At 42.6% G+C, this 19,461-nt stretch overlaps 1 protein-coding gene across 2 annotated transcripts in view; it reads right to left on the bottom strand.

The window, feature by feature from the left end:
* Nucleotides 1–11,285, bottom strand: part of LOC106569082 (translation initiation factor eIF-2B subunit gamma) — a 49,223-nt gene extending 37,938 nt beyond the window's left edge. The window contains exons 1-3 of one of the 2 annotated variants that reach the window (XM_045694095.1): nt 10,866–11,285; nt 10,451–10,601; nt 4,054–4,211 (exon numbers count right to left, since the gene is read on the bottom strand). In XM_045694095.1, the coding sequence (XP_045550051.1) occupies nt 4,054–4,211; nt 10,451–10,598 (306 nt within the window). In that variant the 5' untranslated portion in view covers nt 10,599–10,601; nt 10,866–11,285. The remainder of the gene's footprint in view (nt 1–4,053; nt 4,212–10,450; nt 10,602–10,865) is intronic. The other variant, XM_014140067.2, reaches the window with a different exon arrangement.
* Nucleotides 11,286–19,461: the final 8,176 nt, after the last annotated feature.

The following is a 19,461-nucleotide window of genomic DNA, read 5'->3' as shown; positions in this document are numbered from 1 at the left end:
CCCGAGCTTCTTCGCAGCTGTGACATTCATCTCAAACGACGTGCATATATGCATGAACATATGAGCGATGCTCGATGCTCAAAAAAGTCCTTAGTGCATGAAAAGTTTGGCCATGTTTTTCTTAACGACAGTCACAATAAAAATGGGTTCATAAGAGGGGTGGGCAAAGTGGAGAGAGCGGTGGAGGGAGAGAGAGGTGGAGAGAGAGGAGAGTGGAGAGAGATGGAGGGAGGAAGGGAGAGTGGAGAGAGAGAGAGCGAGAGAGAGAAGGAGCGTTAAAGGAGCGTGAACCACCTTGATAAACATTGTGCTCTCCTAACTCCCAGGCAGCCTAGCGTAGTGTAGCAAGGGGCACAGGGGAATCCAGCGATTAATCCTGCGCTGCATTTGCCATTGTTTCTGTTTGAGATGTCTGGTTCCCATCTGCTCTGGCCATCTTGGGCCTGTGGATAAATAAACAGGGAAGGCAAGTGAGGAGTGAGGCCTGTTAAAGCATGCCTGGCTCTATAAAGGCTGCATGCCTCATTGGGGAGGCCTGGGGAGAGGCCCTGCTGTGACGTTCTGCACACGGGGCACGCAGCTCAGCAGTCAGGCTCTGTGAGGTTCTGCTCTGCTCCACAGTCCACAGCACACATGGTCAACAGATAACAACCAAGCCAGAGCCAGGGGCCCCAATTCCACTGTCTGTCTCTGTGCTACTGGAGAGAGACTACCGGAGCATCTTCTCCTATTGTTAATCCCAACACTATGGTTTTCAGACCGGTTTTAGTTGTTAGAACAGACATGTGTGGGGGTGAGGGTTTGCTTTCAACATATATTGTCAAGAAAGACTTTGAAGCTCTGTAAGACTTTTCACAGTAAATCGTGACGAAGTAACATTTGCTGGAAATATATCCCGTTGAGTGTCTCTTTGAGGCACAAGTTACATGACCACGACATAAATAGAAATAGGCTACACTTATTATATTCAGGTCAGGTCACATAACTACATACGCATCTAATACATCTGGCTGTACAATGTTGTATACTGTCGCAGCTGGGATAAACCCCATTAGGTGAAGTCACAATGTCAGAGTAAACTGATTTGCTAGACAGCTCCTAACAGTTAAACACACAGCACTCATTTCTATTTCTGAGTCCCAAGTTAACCAACCACCAAAAATGGCAAAAAGCCCTTTGTTACTGCCGGTCAATAGGGAGCGGTCTGTCTGTCGCCCCACACGCTGTCCCGTCGGGCGGTAGGTTGGTGGGTCGGAGGCGGACTGAGGGTTGTCAGACAGTCAGTAGGCAACTCTGGGGCTGTCCCAAATGGCACCCTATTCCCTATATAGTGCACTACTTTTGACCTGAGCCCTGTGGGCCCTAGTCAACAGTAGTGCGCAAGACAGTGAGTAGGGTGCCATTTGGGACGTAAAATGTGACACTGGAATGGTGTCAGCTGGAGGATTATCTGACAGGGTTTGTGGCCTTTCAGCAGGCCTGATCTCTGGTGGTTAGGTCAGGGCCACCCACACTGCCTGCCTCCCCTGCCTGGTTCTGCCTGGTTGCCCCAAGGCCCTGTTCCCCCTCCCAGGCTCCCTCCCCTCTCAGCCAGGTGAGACCACCCTGCACGCAGCACTGTAGAGAGGAGAGAGGGTGTGCTCTCTCTATCTATCTGACAGGAGTGCCTGCCCGCTCGATTCCTGCTGTCTCTACACAGTCCATAGACGGACACACATGGCACGCACAAACACACACATTGAGCATATACACGGAGCACGCACACACAACACGCACGCACGCTCATTGAGCGGACTAATCAATCAGCCAGACACCTCTGGTTTCATAAGGCTAAGTCTCTGCTGAGCACTCTCAACTTGGCATTTACAGTTGAGACGTTCCAGTGACAACTGATCTCGATTTAACAGTTTGGGTTATGTGTGCATGAATAATAATGCGGAGGGATGCCTTTTTCAATATGCATTTTGTCCCATATTTAAGGCTAATAATATCCCACAATAGTTACAATTGCATTACAATACAATTACTTTCTAATCATTCTTACTCATACCTCATCACCAACAGTTGCCCAAAAATGAAATATCAGAAAAATATTGACTGGTTCAAACTTGTTTTAGCCTTATTCAAGAGTAGTCTCTTTTATTGTATGCACTTATGACAGAGGGGGGAGCTCTACCAAAAGCTCTGTGTGTGTGTGTGTGTGGGTGTGTGCATGCGCATGGGAGGGAATAGCAAGAACTCCTGACCTCCCGCTCTCATTCAACCATGTCTCCTGTGTCCCCACTCACATGAGAAGCCTGCTCTGTGTCATACATACTGCCCAAATCACAGACGTCAATGTGGCTTAATGCTTAAATCACTACACTGAACACAAAGTCCTTGTACACTAATCTTTTTCTCAATATGTGACTTTAGGCAAATGGAATTTACATTATTTAGTCAGATACACCCATCATTCCCCAGGTGCAGTGTGTTCGTGTTGATGGGATGGTCTGGGAGGGGAGAGACAACAGAGTGATTCCTATGCGGGGATTTGGAGCCCCATTGCCGGGTTTCCTCTCTCATCACCTCAGGGTCGGTTTGTGTGCTGGGGGACTGTGCAATTCAATGCCTTTAATCTACGTGACTGTGCTGGATTAGGTATAAAAAGCATGTGGAGGCACTGGGAGGGAAGGAGGGAGAGAGCATGCTGGAGCCAGTCCCCTTCTCTCCCTGGAGGCCAGCTGAGCCCGCTTGGTTCTGTTTGCCCCCAGACAGTCAATGGATATGTCTGTGTTTTTGTAATGTGGCTTTACTGTAAGTTTAATGCAAACAGAGTCTGAATAGGGGCTCATAAGTCTGAACTTGTCTTAATACTTTATACAGTTACAATACAACATCTCTGGTTTACTTACTCCTTACTAGAATAAATCAATGTGTATAAAACCATAACGAAAATCATTGAATATGATCTAATTTGGACAACAACAAAAAAATACAAAATATAGAAAGATAGGCCATCCAGTCAACAGTCCATATCCCTCCCCTCTGTACCCCAGCGATCCCAGACCCATCAACATGTCTCCTTGTCCTGGCTCCAGAATGCTACAGACCAGGGTGGGTTTCAGTGATCCTCTCCGTGCGTTGGACAGCACCGAGCTGCTTCTGACATCATCTGTTTGAAGAGCAGCAAGGGGAGGGGGAGAGAGGGGAACGGCTGTAGGGAAGGAGTGGGGGAGGCAGGTTTGCAGCAGGTGAAATGAGGTCCTTCGCTTAGCCGGGGCCAGGAACGCACGGGTCAGTGGTCACCCAGCGGCACACAGGATCTCCTGCTTTAATCGCCTCGCTGACCTCAGTCTTTCCATACCGTGTCCAGGTGAAACATGGGGCGCCTGTCTTCTATAGGCTCGTTCTGGGGCTAGTAGTACCCTCACTCCCTCACTGGCTGAACCACCTTCACCAGCTACAGCCCTACCCACACTGACACACTCTGAGAACATTTGTCCAGGCATTTTCTCCCATTTTCTCATTCTTTCAAATGATCAGCCATTATCAGCTGACTGTGCCCCCCAAATACCAAAGCAATTAATCATTGATTCCACCTTATCAACAAGGTGCTCTACTATGAGACCATGTTGTCTTGGACATACAGTACACTCATGTGGTCTGCACTGATAGGCCTGTACAGTATATTGATAGATATCACAATCAAAATGACATTAAACACATTCAAATCTCCAGTTTACAATAAGGATGATACATTAAACAGTATTTAGTGCTGAAAGTCAAATCTCAACCTGAAATCAGTTTATTCAACTCCACATTATTTTTTGGGCAAATCTCCCATTGACTTCATTGGATGATTTACGTCAACTTCCTAGTAATACACCCATAAGTCAAGGTTAGGATTTAACCCCCAGGAGCTCCCACGTTAGATCTAGCCAACGCATGGGCAGAGAGAGCAGCCAATCTTATCCTCCTTATGGGCCCTTGTCAAAAGGATCGCACTATGTAGGGAATAGGGTGCATTTGAGATGCACTTTATGAGATCAACTGTCTGAGCCTGTGACCCACCTTGATTTTCTGTTGAATGTGTCTGAGGGCGTCTGCGGTGCCCATGTCAGCATCCTCCTGGATACACACTATGTCTAACTTCATCTTCACATCCAGCTTCGTCTTGGGGTCTGTGCTGATCATCTTCTGCACCTCTTTGGTTGTGATCACAATTACCTCTATTGAGGACCAACAAAGATGTTTAGGAATACTAAACCCAGTCACTCATATGGGACAAATGGCAGAATGTATTACTTACTTGCCGAATAAAAGCATTAAAAAAATCATTCAAAACACTAAAAATGTAATACTTGCTTCTTTACACATCGAAAAAATTGTACGGGTTGTCTTGACTGCAGAAATTTTCCTTCTAAAGTAGTTTGCTTACTGTTGCTGTATTTAGCCTTGTAAAAGCTAATTGCAGGGCTTTGCTAGTTGGCTGCTAACAGTAAATACTGCCACACATAAAGTTACTATAGGGACTGGGAGGGCTCTGACTAGACTACGTCTTTCAGGTGGGATAGTATGCATTTTCGTGCTACATATCCAAATCAACTACAGTGCCTTCAGAAAGTATTCACACCCCTTGACTTTTTCCACATTTTGTTGTGTTACAGCCTGAATTTAAAATGTATTAAAATAAAAACATTTGTCACTGACTTACACACAATACCCCATCTCTAAGAAAAAAAAATCTATTAAAAAAGAAAAGCTGAAATGTCTTGAGTCAATAAGTATTCAACCCATTTGTAATGGCAAGCATAAATAAGTTCAGGAGCAAAAATGTGCTTAACAATTCACAAACAGTTAGAGTTTAATGGTTGTGATAGAAGACTGATGGATCAACAACATTGTAGTTATTCCAGAATAGTAACCTAATTGACAGAGTGAAAAGAAGGAAGCCTGTACAGAATAGAAATGTCCCCAAATATGCATTGTGATTGAAACAAGGCACTAAAGTAATACAGCAAAAAGTGTTATGTTTCAGGCTAATCCAATACAACACATTACGGAGTAACCCGCTCCATATTTCCAAGTATAGTGGTGGCTGCTTCATGTTATGGTTATGCTTGTAATTGTTAAGGACTGGGGAGTTTTTCAGGAAAAAAAAGAAGAAGAAAAGGAATAGAGCTAAGCACAGGCAAAATCCTAGAGGAAAACCTGGATCAATCTGCTTTCCGCCAGACACTGGAAGACAAATTCACCTTTCAGCATGACAATAACCTAAAACACAAGGCCAAATCTACACTTGAGGTGATTACCAAGACAGTGAATGTTCCTGAGTGGCCGAGTTACAGATTTTTCTTAAATCTAAATGACATGAAAATGACATGAAAAGTAATTTGACAGAGCTTGAAGAATTTCTTAAAGAACAGAGGGTAAATGTTGCACCTTCCAGGTGTGGTATGCTCTTAGAGACTTAACGAGAAAGACTCTGTAGTCGCTGCTGAAATGGTGCTTCTACAAAGTATTGACTCAGGGGTGTGAATACTTACAGTTAAGGCCGGAAGTTTACATACACCTTAGCCAAATACATTTAAACTCAGTGTTTCACAATTCCTGACATGTAATGCTAGTAAACATTCCATGTCTTAGGTCAGTTAGGATCACCACTTTATTTTAAGAATGAAATGTCAGAGCAATATTAGAGAGAATGATTTATTTCAGCTTTTATTTCTTTCATCACATTCCCAGTGGGTCAGAAGTTTACATACACTCAATTAGTAGTTGGTAGCATTGCCTTTAAATTGTTTAACTTGGGTCAAGTTGAGTGAATTTTAGCCCATTCCTCCTGACAGAGCTGGTGTAACTGAATCAGGTTTGTAGGCCTCCTTGCTCACACATGCTTTTTCAGTTCTGCCCACAAATTTGAGATGGGATTGAGGTCAGGGCGTTGTGATGGCCACTCCAAAACCTGTTGTTCTTAAGCCATTTTGCCACAACTTTGGAAGTATGCTTAGGGTTATTGTCCATTTGGAAGACCCATTTGCGACCAAGATTTAACTTCTTGACTGATGTCTTGAGATGTTGTTTTCAATATATCCACATCATTTTCCATCCTCATGATGCCATCTATTTTGTGAAGTGCACCAGTCCCTCCCGCAGCAAAGCACCCCCACAACATGATGCTGCCACCCCCGTGCTTCACGGTTGGGATGGTGTTCTTCGGCTTGCAAGCGTCCCTGTTTTTCAACCAAACATAACGATGGTCATTATGGCCAAACAGTTCTATTTTTGTTTCATCAGACCAGAGGACATTTCTCCAAAAAGTAAGATCTTTGTCCCCATGTGCAGTTGCAAACCGTAGTCTGGCTTTTTTTAATGGCAGTTTTGGAGCACTGGCTTCTTCCTTGCTGAGTGGCCTTTCAGGTTATGTCGATATAAGACTCGTTTTCCTGTGGATATAGATTCTTTTGTACCTGTTTCCTCCAGCATCTTCACAAGGTTCTTTGCTGTTGTTCTGGGATTGATTTGCACTTTTGGCACCAAAGTAGGTTCATCTCTAGGAGACAGAACGCGTCTCTTTCCTGAGCGGTATGACGGCTGTGTGGTCCCATGGTGTTTATACTTGCGTACTGTTGTTTGTACAGATGAACGTGGTACCTTCAGGCATTTGGAAATTGCTCCCAATGATGAACCAGACTTGTGGAGGTCTACAATTTTCTTTCTGAGGTCTTGGCTGATTTCTTTGGATTTTCCCATGACGTCAAGCAAAGAGGCACTGAGTTTGAAAGTAGACCTTGAAATACATCCACAGGACACACCTCCAATTGACTCAAATTATGTAAATTAGTCTATCAGAAGCTTCAAAAGCCATGACATAATTTTCTGGAATTTTCCAAGCTGTTTAAAGGCACAGTCAACTTAGTGTATGTAAACTTCTGACCCACTGGAATTGTGATACAGTGAATTGTAAGTGAAATAATCTGTCTGTAAACAATTGTTGGAAAAATGACTTGTGTCATGTACAAAGTAGATGTCATAACCGACTTGCCAAAACTATAGTTTGTTAACAAGAAATTTGTGGAGTGGTTGAAAAACGAATTTTAATGACTCCAACCTAAGTGTATGTAAACTTCTGACTTCAACTGTATGTAAATTAGATATTTCTGTATTTCATTTTCAATACATGAAAATGTTTTTTACAGTCATCATTGGGTATTGTGTGTAGATTGGTGAGAAAACAAAGGTTGTAACACAACAAAATGTGGAATAAGTCAATGGGTATGAATACTTTTTGAAGGCACTGTAAATCCAAATCACCAACCCTTTTTTAATGTGTCCCATCTCCAACCGTAAATATAATATAAACTCCTGTATAACCTGCAACACTACCCATGTAGTTTATTTGCTAATGTTTCCCTGCAAAAACAAATGTTACATTGGCACTGTGATGTCGCCTGTCCTGTTTCCAGACATGTTATGGAAGCGGGCCATATAACTGATGACTTGCAGTGTATTGGTATAGAAAATATTTGGGATAAACGTAGAGGTGACCATATTGAAAGAAATAGGTGTATTAGCAGCCCAAAGCCCAATGTTTTTCCAATGCGTTACTATAAAAAGTTTTTCATTTTTTAATGCATTATTGTCATGTGCACCTGTCAGTCATTACCCTTAACGAGCCCACAGTAAAGAAGCACACCTTCAGAGGAGATGCTAATGACACTGACGAAGGTTTAGGCCGAAACATTTGTATATCTACCTACCCCTGAATGAAATAAACACTAAAAATAAACTTTGAGTGTGGACCAGCTACACAATTTTAGAATAGTATGTTAACCTTCACTACAGTATCTCCATAATCACCTATTTCTATGCACTAATTAGTGAAACTGGACTTATTAACAATAAGCAGTTAGCTTTTTTTATGATAAAATTCCACTAATGTGTATGATAAAACATTGCTTTAGGGGAAATTCCATGGTTAAGGAAGAGTCAGATTTTTTACTTAAAATGTATTCCAAACAAAGTTTAACAAACCATACAATTCTATGCACAAGGCCTACTTTTGACAATTTACACTGAACATTTTACTAAACACATTTACTGAAAGAATTATGCAGATGTAAAATCTCCCTCAGTTTTTATGTGAACACATTTCCCAAAAACTCTTAAATATCTGCTCCAAATTAAGATGTCTGCAGAAAGAATGGTGTCAGCTATGGCATGACACATTGAGTTTGAAAACTATTTTGGTTATTGAATTATATCAAGTAAGAGAATTGTGGTAAAGGAATTTCATCGTAGTTCCCTGATCTATACTACACAGAAATACATAATTATGGATATGAATGTCATTATCTTCATGGTGATGTATCCTAAATAGGTACACAAAAGGTAGAAATATGCAATATTATCCTTTGCATATTTGGGTATTATTTGCACAGGAGAGCTCAGTACAGTAGAGTACAACCCAGTGTGCTCTACTGTGTACTGTACTCTACTTGATATCAATAAAAACACTAACTGATAGGTCTACCTTTACTTGTTACTTCTATGAAATGTCATTATCCTCCCTCCTCATGAGGAAGACAAATTAGAAAATATCTGAAAGATGTGGGGTTTTGGTAATGGAATTTCAAAGCACAATGTTTCTTAAACATACAGAAGGCAGAAAAAAATGATCCTAAACTAAACATAAAAGTGTTCATATCAGTTGGCAGGGGTCTTTACTTCAACATTATTGTTTTCATGTATTTCAAATACCTTCTAAGACTTTTTATGGTAGATGTTTTCTATCTATTTTCCATCTTTTGACAAGAAATCAAAGCCTTTGCTTATTCCAAATTTTTAGGATGGAAAATGGTTGAAAACGTACATATAATTTCATTTCTCAAAAATATAGACTCTTAGCTTTCATCTGACACCCAATTTGACATGCTCCTGTGAACTTCACGTTGGTGCTCATTGCTCCTTTTACATGGAAATGACCATAGGCTACTGCAACACTAAGGATAATGAGGAACTCAACAAGAAATCATTTTAAAAAATCCCCCAAAATCCACTCACTCCTAACCAGACACACCACACCTTCCAGAAGACTGACACTCCAGTGGAGGGCCCTCATGTGCACTTGAAGCAAAGAGGTGGCCAAGAACAGCTTTCCCAGACCACAGTGGTGGCTATTACAACTAGGCCGAGAGGAGTCCTATATCAAGCCCTGGGCCACATGATTAGAGGAGAAAATAGTGCTCTCTATAACAATCTTAGTCATTTATCCCCCAATAATTACCTCTGACTTATCATTACCCAAATGCAGCCTGACTGTCTGAGCTACATAGAGGCCTGGCAGCAAACTGACTCCACTGCCGGGACCTATAAACACTGTAAATAGGTCTACCCATGCATTCACTTTGTCTTAACTGCAAGTTTCTTAGCTAGACTCATGTATTCCAAAAAACATGTTAGCTAGGCTATAAGCCAACTCATTATATTCTGAAACAAATACTAAGAAACGCACATAGGAGTAGGAGGCCAAGGTGTTGTAAAGGTGGTATACATCCTTTTAGAAATAATGGCTCTGCCACTGACAGCACTAGAGCAGTACTTTTTATTCACAGTCCCTAAGTGGCCTTTATTGCGCCATTGGTTCATGCATCAACAAATATGGGAGGGATCATCAACTAGATTTAGCAGCAGGCCGATTTGTATTGAGCGGGTGGTCGGGGGGCCGGAACATAATTACAAATAATTTGTAGACTGCAAATTGACAGCAAGAAGCCCAGTTATAATATTGGACTAAAACAATCATTTCAAACCTTGCTCACATTTGTATACGATCACGTGTCTCTATTATGCGTTGGAATACTTGGGAAGAGATTTCCAAAATTAAAATCGTTTTTTTTCTTGCTCAGAAAACTTAGGGGGCCAAATAAAACCACCTGCGGGCCAAATTTGGCCCGGGCCGCCAGTTGGGGAACCCTGAAATATGGCGTTAGTGGGGATGTTATTGGGTCACACTGCATTCCCATGCTGGGCTGCTCTGTCATGTGGGATGAGGTGAAGTGGCACTGGCGGTGTTACCCATACAGTCTTAAATAACATGGAGAAGTGGTATCTGTTGCATTCAGGTCACACAGAAATGTGAATATCTTTTACATTGTTGAAGTATTTAGCTCCTTTGTGTTACCTTGAAAGTGTAATTGCAGCCTGTAAGAGGTAGTTTGAAGCACACACACACACACACACACACACACACACACACACACACACACACACACACACACACACACACACACACACACACACACACACACACCTCTTATTCTGAAAACAGGAAGCATCTACCAGAGGGAGTCCACTTGGTAGTTGTAGTATCCAACACCATGATTCTGGGATTTTATTTGAACATGAAAAAAAGTAATACACCAAAGTGGGTTTGATTGGATCGAGCCATAAATGTAGAGAATATTACCTTCAAACCCCACTCTCTCCAGCATGTTGAGGGGGTACCAGATGAGGGGCTTGTTCCCTACAGGTAGCAGAGGTTTGGGGGTGTTGTAGGTCAGGTCCATCATACGAGAACCACCACCAGCAGCCATCAATACCACCTGCAGCTCCATCTTCTGTTATACATACACACACCAGCGGTCCAATTTATATGACCACATCAACATGATTGTGCTTGCTCTCTTGCTGACGTCATACAGTAAGTAAGTTTCTACATTATCCCAAAAACGTAACCCACACAAACATGTTCAGTTAGCTAACGCTAGCTACCTTAATAGCCAACAATTCAATCGCTAACAAACGTATTAAGTACTTGCAAGCAGTTTTACCAATTTTCAGGTTGACTCCCAGTAGTAGATAAAGCAAATCACATGACCTACCTATTGGAGAACGTCAACGGGTTTATTCAAAAGCAATATACTTGTTCCCAATATGACAGCGCTGTGCTGTCACTAGTGTTCGCTAACAAGCTAACCAATAGCTCGCTATCCTGAAATGTTCAACAGTCTCAACCGAGATCAAACATTTCGTGAGCTTATTATAATATGTACAGACCTTCACCATTACGTGGTAATAACTTTTTGTGAAACAATAAAATAGTATTAGAGACAATTCGATAAACTGACTAGCACCATGCTAACTTGTATTATGACACTTCCTACCGTTGATGAAATCGGTCCGGGAGAAAACTATATCTAAAAACTGATATTTTGGTTCCTACAGTCATTGGTCAGAATGAAACAATTCAGGATTTACACAGCCAACAAAAACAACAAAATCCATATCATCACCATCATCATCAAAAAATCGGCCAGGGAGAAAACTAGACCTAAAATCATATATTTTGTTCATACAGTCATTGGTCAGAATTAAACATTTCAGGATTTAAACATTAAACAAAACCAACACTATCAGTATCATCATCAATACATTTGTTGTTTATTTTTTGTGAGAATTAAATAACTTTTGGCTTTTTCATGTTTGCTGTTCTGCATTTTATCCTTATCACATATTTTTTATTTAGCCTATCACCATGTTAATTTGCTATTTGGTTGACATGCTCACTTGAAAAAGTTGATGTTTAAAAATGCTTTCATGAAGTTTATTATAATGATTTTATCATAAAAAAAAATGAGGAAAGGAAAGCTGAAAATGTACTTTGTGTGTCTTTACAGGGAGATTCCTAAGGACTCACACCAGCAATTTCCAGGTTGGGCTGAGGCCCCCACCAGTGTAGATTACCAGCCACCCAGCTCCTCCAGACAGAGCCCAAACTCCAATTCTCAGACTTCCGACGTAACAGCAAATTTAACTCTGGGAATGTGGCGTGGCTTTGTTTTCTCTGGACTGGAGATGAGCTTCATTGGTAGCTGCCTGTAGTGGAAACATTGAAATAACAAGACAAGCTGTCGCAGTTCACTCTGAAGAGAGGGAAGGGAAAGAGGAAAACTGTGTAAATGTTCACTGACACAACTATGAGAATGCATTTTAAACTCCTTCTGGTCACCTTGACATAGTGCTGCTTAGTCACAAGAATGTTTACTGTGGTGAAGAACAGCAGTTAGACCACCAGGATAATCATGTGTTAATGACGGCAGCGAAGTTTGCCAACTGGCAGGGAGTGTAGTAGTTTACCTCCTCAATACAAGGGTACATAACTGGTCCACTGACACTTTGCCAATGAAATCCCACTTAATGATCACAAATAAAAATCAGTTGTACAGTACTCACATTTTTATAACCAACTAAACACACACATTTTATTTGTATTATATGGAAGGCAGAAATCATTAGTTCATCCTTTAAAAATGAATTTGAAATCACCACATGGTAGCCTATCACAAAGAAAAGGGAAGGTTAAAGGGATAGTCACCCAAATTAAAAAATGACGTATTGGTTTCCTTTACCTGTAAAAAGTTTATGGAGAAGATGTGACAGCAATACATTATTTTGTTTTTGTTTACCTGGCCACTATTTAAAATTGTAACTTTTGAGAATTTGTGGCACAAATCCAATGCAAGTCAATGGTACCTACATTATATTAGCATTTTCATGCTTAATGTCCAAATCATCTGACCTAAAGGATCGAAAAACTGATTGTGTAACTCAATTAAGTTATTTATAGATGATTTGCACATGAAGCGTGAAAATGCTTATATTAGTACCATTGACTTCCATTGGATTTGTCCCACAAATGCTAGGAAGTTGGCATTTGAAACAGTGGCCAGGTAAGCAAAACCAAAGCATGTATTCCTGTCATACCTTGTCCATAGACTGTCTACAGGGTATGGTACCCAATATTTAACTTTGTAATTTGGGTGAACTTTCACTTTAACCTTGTTTCATCCAAAACTTTCAAGTATGATTGAAAAAATAGAGACGAGCCATGCATAACATCCAAGTACAACATTTGTATTTGCCTGAATTTGAATGAGAATCTGGCCCTGATGATCCTGTCACTCACAATGGTTGATTCATGTAGAATATGGCAGCATGTACTAATCTGAGATGGAATAAAAGCCATGGACCAAAGATCTTCATTATTCAAATCTGGATCACATGCTTCTACTACAAATGGTTTCTTTATATTCTCCTGGTCCTCACCATCAACCCCTTTACAAGGTGTTTTCTACATGCAGATGGCATTACTCTTGTCATAAAAAGGGGTTCTGGCTAAAACTAAGGCTATCATAAAAGTCAACCCATAGCACTGACACTGTGAGATTATCCCCTTTCCTTTTTTACAACATTCGCATGACATTCCACATTTCTGGCCCCAAAACATGAAGAGGCAACTGTGAGGTCCAATTGCAATCTCATAATAATATAAGTAGCAGAAAATGTGCTCTTAGTAGTGTGGTACAAAGTACAGACCAAGGCAGTGTCTTAAAAGGGTAAACAAACTTTTATAAGAGGTATTATGAGACCATACTATTTTTTGGCTTTGCTATACCTCCGAAACAAATGTTAGTGCTTTGAAAATATCAGATGTATTTTTTATATTATTAATATCCAGTAGTAACCCTGGCCAGACGGCAATGATTCCTATACATTTAGGCTAATGATGTAATATCTAATTTCCAATTGTTAGATCTACTATGTTAGAATGTGCAACTTAAGAGGGAGTATTAAAACTAAAGTTGTGTTTTTACCGTTCAAGTTCAAACTCTGCACAGACTCAACACATGTTATTGTATTTTCAGAAAGAAAGAAAAAACCTAACCTCTAATACGATTTGTCATTCCTCTTTCTGTGGGTAATTTGATAGATGCGAAACCATGGAAATGCAGGTGCAAAACTTCATAACTTCATAACCCATTGCAAATCCACTGAGCCCTAGATCATGACAATCAAAGCTTGACCATTTTGGCAATCAAAGGCATTGATGTAAATAACTATTTTAGGGCCATAATAAGAATAAAGAGATAGAGCAAAAGCCCTGCCTGATCCATAAGGCTGCCGTGATTTCCTCAGATTTCCTATTCCTGGCTTTAGCAGCTCTTGTAAATCATTCTCAATTCCCTTAAACAAGCCAGTTGGATTAGGTTGGTTTAGATCATAAACATTCACCGGACAGACCACCCAAGGAGTTTGTCTCGGGCAACCTCCGCCTCCCTCTGAGTTGCAGTGCGGTTGAAGCACAACATGTTCAGTGTGGTTTGTGTTTGCGCCACTTCCAGGGCCAGCATTGGGTCCCCAGCTGCCATGGAAACAAAAACAGGCCCATTCACGGTCATCCACCGATGACATAGATAAACATTCTCTCTGAGCCTGTCTGTACGTCCACACATTTCAAATGTTATTCTCCTACAGGCAGCAGCAAAAGGACATGTGTCGTTCACAGGATTCCCTGAAATGATAGCATAGCACAAAGCGTGAGATTCTTGTTTGGACAAGCTGAACAGTATGAAAACACTCGTTTTATCTTCTGCCCGAAAGATTAAGGATTATGGGAGAAGTAGTGACAAGTGATATGTAGGTTAACTATATAACTATTTTACTCTTGAGAAAAGGAGGGTGTATTTCGGGGGTGCGCCAAATAAAAACCTGATTCACATTAAAAAAAAAATATATATATATATATATATATATATATATTTTTTTTTTTTTTTCCAACGGGGCTATACATTTGGGTGAGTTTTTTTTCTTGCCTCAGTACCCTTGTTTCACTGCCAAAAATACAATTAAACCATCTAGTGTTCAGTGAAATAACAACACAATTTCAAATACAGGTAGCCTAGTCAAATAATTAACATCCCAATCACATTAACCATTACTCTCTCACGGGAAACCTTTGCTCTTGAACAGACATTTAGAAACTAAACATGCAAATTGAAAAATAAGCCACGGGAGTTTTTTGAGCTAGAATAAAGACGACTTTCGAGTAGTAAGACATGTATAAAAGCAACAGATGCCATTAATAACAAGGGGCTAGAAGCATCTTATATGGTGAACTACTGAGTGGCTAGGACAAGCAAGCCCATACTATTGGGGAGGACTTAATTCTTCCTGCTGCCGTGGACATGGCTGGGACAATGCTGAGAAAAAAAGAAAAAAAAACGATACAGACAATGGCTTTATCAAACAGCACTGTTTCACGACACATCAGTGACATGGCAGGAGATGGTTTGAAACAATTACTGCTTCGCATACAAGCCAGTGAATTCTATGCATTACAGCTGGATGAGTTAACAGACGTGGGGGGCCTGGCACAGCTCCTGGTATATGTCCGTTACTCCACTTGAGTACACTTCAGCATCCACCGGGAGGCTCTTGCTGCCAAGGGAATGCCTGACAGCTTGAAATACGTTTTGGACACTACAGTGAAAATGGTTAACTTTGTTAAAGCAAGGCCCCTGAACTCTCGTGTATTTTCTGCATTATGCAATGATATGGGCAGCGACCATGTAACGCTTTTACAACATACAGAAGTGCGCTGGTTATCAAGGGGGAAAGTATTGACACGTTTTTTTAAATTGAGAGACGAGCTTAAAGTTCTCTTTACTGACCAAAATTTTCACTTGTCTTACCATTTGCATGATGACGAGTTTCTCACACATCTGATTTATCTGGGTGATGTTTTTTCTCGCCTGAATGATCTGAATCTAGGATTACAGGGACTCTCCGCAGCTATATTCAATGTGCGGTCTTTCCATCATTGTATGATTTTTTGTGTGCAAATTAACTCAAGCTTACGGACAATGTCAAATGTGATATAGCGAAGCACCTGAGTGAGCTGGGTGAGAAATTACGCAGGTACTTTCCCGAAACAGACGACAGAAACAACTGGATTCGTTATCCCTTTCATGCCCTGCCTCCAGTCCACCTACCGATATCTGAACAAGAGAGCCTCATCGAAATTGCAACAAGCGGTTCTGTGAAAATTGAATTATAACAGAAGTCACGGCCAGATTTCTGGATTGGGCTGCGCTCAAAGTTACTTGCCTTGGCAAATCACTCTGTTAAGACACTGATTGTCACGGGCGTCGTAGTGATTGGACCAAAATGCAGCGGGGATGTGAATGCTCATTTTCTTCTTTATTAAATAAATGAACACTGAACAAAAAGAACGACGAAAACAGTCCTGTCAGGCACACAGCTAAACAAGAAACAACTACCCACAAAACCCATAGAAAAACACCCCTACTAAATAGGACCTTCAATTAGAGGCAACGAGGAACAGCTGCCTCCAATTGAAGGTCAAAACAATAAACTAAACATAGAAATAGAATAACTAGAAAATAGAACATAGAAATACAAAACATAGAACACTACCCAAAAACCCTGACAACACAAAACAAACACACCCCTGCAACGTCCTGACCAAACTACAATAACAAATAACCCCTTATACTGGTCAGGACGTGACAGTTCCCCCCCAAAGGTGCAGACCCCGGATGCACCTAAACATAAAAAAACACAAAAATAAACCCAAACTAAAGGGAGGGAAGGGAGGGTGGCCACCGTCACCGACGGTTCTTGTGCTACACCCCCCCCTCCCCAGTCCTCCACTACGGAGGTGCCTCTGGCTCTGGCCTTAGTCCCCAACCTAACCTGTCCACCCCCGCTGAAGGCTCAGGGCTAATGCGCGTCGCTGGAGACATAGGGTTGATGCGCATCGCTGGAGACCTCAGACCTGCGGGCGACTCTGGGAGCACTGGACTAGAGGGCGACTCTGGCTGCGCCGGTTCCGGACTGTAGGGCAACTCTGGCTGCGCCGGTTTCGGACTGTAGGCCGTCTCTCTCTGTTCCGGACTGTAGGCCGTCTCTCTCGGTTCCGGACTGTAGGCCGTCTCTCTCGGTTCCGGACTGTAGGCCGTCTCTCTCGGTTCCGGACTGTAGGCCGTCGCCGGAAGCACTGGACGGGGAACTGTCGCCGGAAGCTCTGGACGGGGTACTGTCGTCGGAAGCTCTGGACGGGGTACTGTCGTCGGAAGCTCTGGACGGGGTACTGTCACCAGATGCTCTGGACGGGGAGTGTGCACTGAAAGCCTGATTCGTGGGGCTGGCTTTGGAGACGCCAAACTATCTACACGCACCACAGGGCCAGTGCGAGGAGCAGGAGCAGGACGTACTGGACTGGGCTGACACACTGGAGGCCTGGTGCTTGGGGCTGGTACTGGAGGTACCAGACTGGGGACACGCACCCCAAGGCTAGTGCGAGGAGCGGGAACAGGACGTACTGGACTGGGCTGATGCACTGGAGGCCTGGTGCATGGTGCTGGCTTTGGAGACGCCAGACTAGGGACAAGCACCTTGAGGCTAGTACGAGGAGCAGGAACTGGATACACCGGGCCATGAACCAGCACTGGAGGTCTGGAGCGCACAGCCTGCACCACCCGTCCTGGCTGGGTAGTCACAGTAGCCCTACACGGGCGGATTGCTGGCACAGGGCGAACAGGGCTGTGCAGAGGCCTGATGGCTGCCGTGCGTAGAGCAGGCGCAGGGTAGCCTGGGCCCAGGAGACGCACCGGTGGCCAGATACGCTTCGCAGGCATACTCCTACCAGGCTGCACGCCCACTCTAGCACGGCACTTGCGAGGGGCTGGGATCGCTCGCACCGGACTGTGCGTGCGCATGGGCGAGATTGTGCGCACCTCCTAACTAGAAAATAGAACATAGAAATACAAAACATAGAACACTACCCAAAAACCCTGACAACACAAAACAAACACACCCCTGCAGCGTCCTGACCAAACTACAATAACAAATAACCCCTTATACTGGTCAGGACGTGACACTGATGTCCTTTGCAACCACGTACCTATGTGAGAGTGGATTCTCGGCCCTCACTAGCATGAAAACTAAATACATGCACAGACCTGGGGTGTGTGGAAAATTATTTAAGACTGAGACTCTCTCCAATACAGCCCAACATTGCAGAGTTATGTGCATCCTTTCAAGCACACCCTTCTCATTAACCTGTGGTGAGTTATTCACAATTTTTGATGAACAAATAAGGTTTTATATGTAAGATGGCTAAATAAAGAGCAAAATTATTGATTATTATTATATTATTATTTGTGCCCTGGTCCTCTAAGAGCTCTTAGTCACTTGTACAGTAAATGTACAGTAAATGTTTAGTAAATGTATCATATAGTGTGTGTGTGGCAGGCTTACAATGATGGCAAAAAACAACATTTGAGAGTGTGCTGACCCTGGTGCTAGAGGGGGTACGCAGCTGGGGGTTGAATGTTTCAAGGGGTACGGGGCTATAGAAAATGTGGGAACCACAGCTTTAGCTGGTCCTTTTAGCAGTTGATGTGTATCATATTTCTAGAGTTTGGTGATTATAATTACTGTAATCTCAATGATCTGCTTCATAAAACATTCCTCTTGGATACATTCTTTTCACATTTACATTTGTAAAGCACCTTTTACTCCAACACGAAAAGGTCCAAGACACGGGTTCCAGACACAGGAAATATCTAGACTGCGTGGTTTTGATGAGCCAAAGCAATAAACAGTGGGCAACTCCCTGTCGGAAGGGCCTGGCATGTCTGTGCGCAGTGCTATGCCTGGTGAGTGCATGTGTCAAGTCTTTGACTGTTTTACACATGTCTGGCACTGTTCATATTTCTAGTGCTTAATGATTCCCATAACTCTGGGCAGCTTGTAGTTTGGCTAGCTTGATATAAAACAGAGCAGAGAGAAGAAGAGATAGGAGTTTACTCTACCTTATGTAGCGCCTGGATTTACAGTAAAAGTCCCACCCAAACATGGATGAGGGTGAGCCGAGAAAGGGGAGGTATGTTGTGGGTTTTATAATTGTTTAAAAACATGAAGGTTGTTCCTTGGTCGTTCCAATAGAAATTCCCCTTCTCTGGCACCAATTGTGGTTTATAAAGCAAAATCTAAAGTATGTAACTAAAACATAAGCACATCATCACACTTTATAGTTTATCCTCTAGGGGTATGATTGTGTGTGCATCTGTGCTCTATGTGTAAGTGCGTGTGTGTTTATGAGTGCTAGCAAGCGGACATTCATCTGTGTGCGTGTCTGGTGCTGGACGTGTGGGTGACTGCCCTAACTCTGCTGGGGCCTGTTTTAGGGGGGAGCCCAGTGAGGCAAAGCCACAAGAGTGCAAACAGCACGCTGCCCTGCCTCTCTGATCTCTGTGTGTGTCTCCTCTCCTCTGTCTCTGTCCGCCCAGCAGGCCTCTGTCTGTCTGTGAGGTCCTTTAACCACCATTCTCTCCCCTCGGCCTCCCAACACTGCAGGCAGCCACAACTCCACTGGGTGTCCCCACGCACACACAGCCCCAGAGGCCAAGCCAGAGGCAACCTCCAAGGGGTAGAATCCACACGGACTCACTCATGACTGTTGCTGACTGTCCTCCTGTTGCACAGCATATGTTCCATTGCTCTTTTAAACCGAATGGCACCCTATTCCCTATTTAGTGCACTACTTTCGACCAGGGCCCATCGGGCTCTGATCAAAACATAGGGAATAAGGTGCCACTTGGGAGGTATCCT

The sequence above is a fragment of the Salmo salar genome, chromosome ssa14, assembly GCF_905237065.1.
Source record: "Salmo salar chromosome ssa14, Ssal_v3.1, whole genome shotgun sequence".
Taxonomy (NCBI): domain Eukaryota; kingdom Metazoa; phylum Chordata; class Actinopteri; order Salmoniformes; family Salmonidae; genus Salmo; species Salmo salar.
The sequence above is the reverse complement of the archived record's forward strand: the minus strand, read 5'-3'. Positions and strand labels throughout refer to the sequence as shown.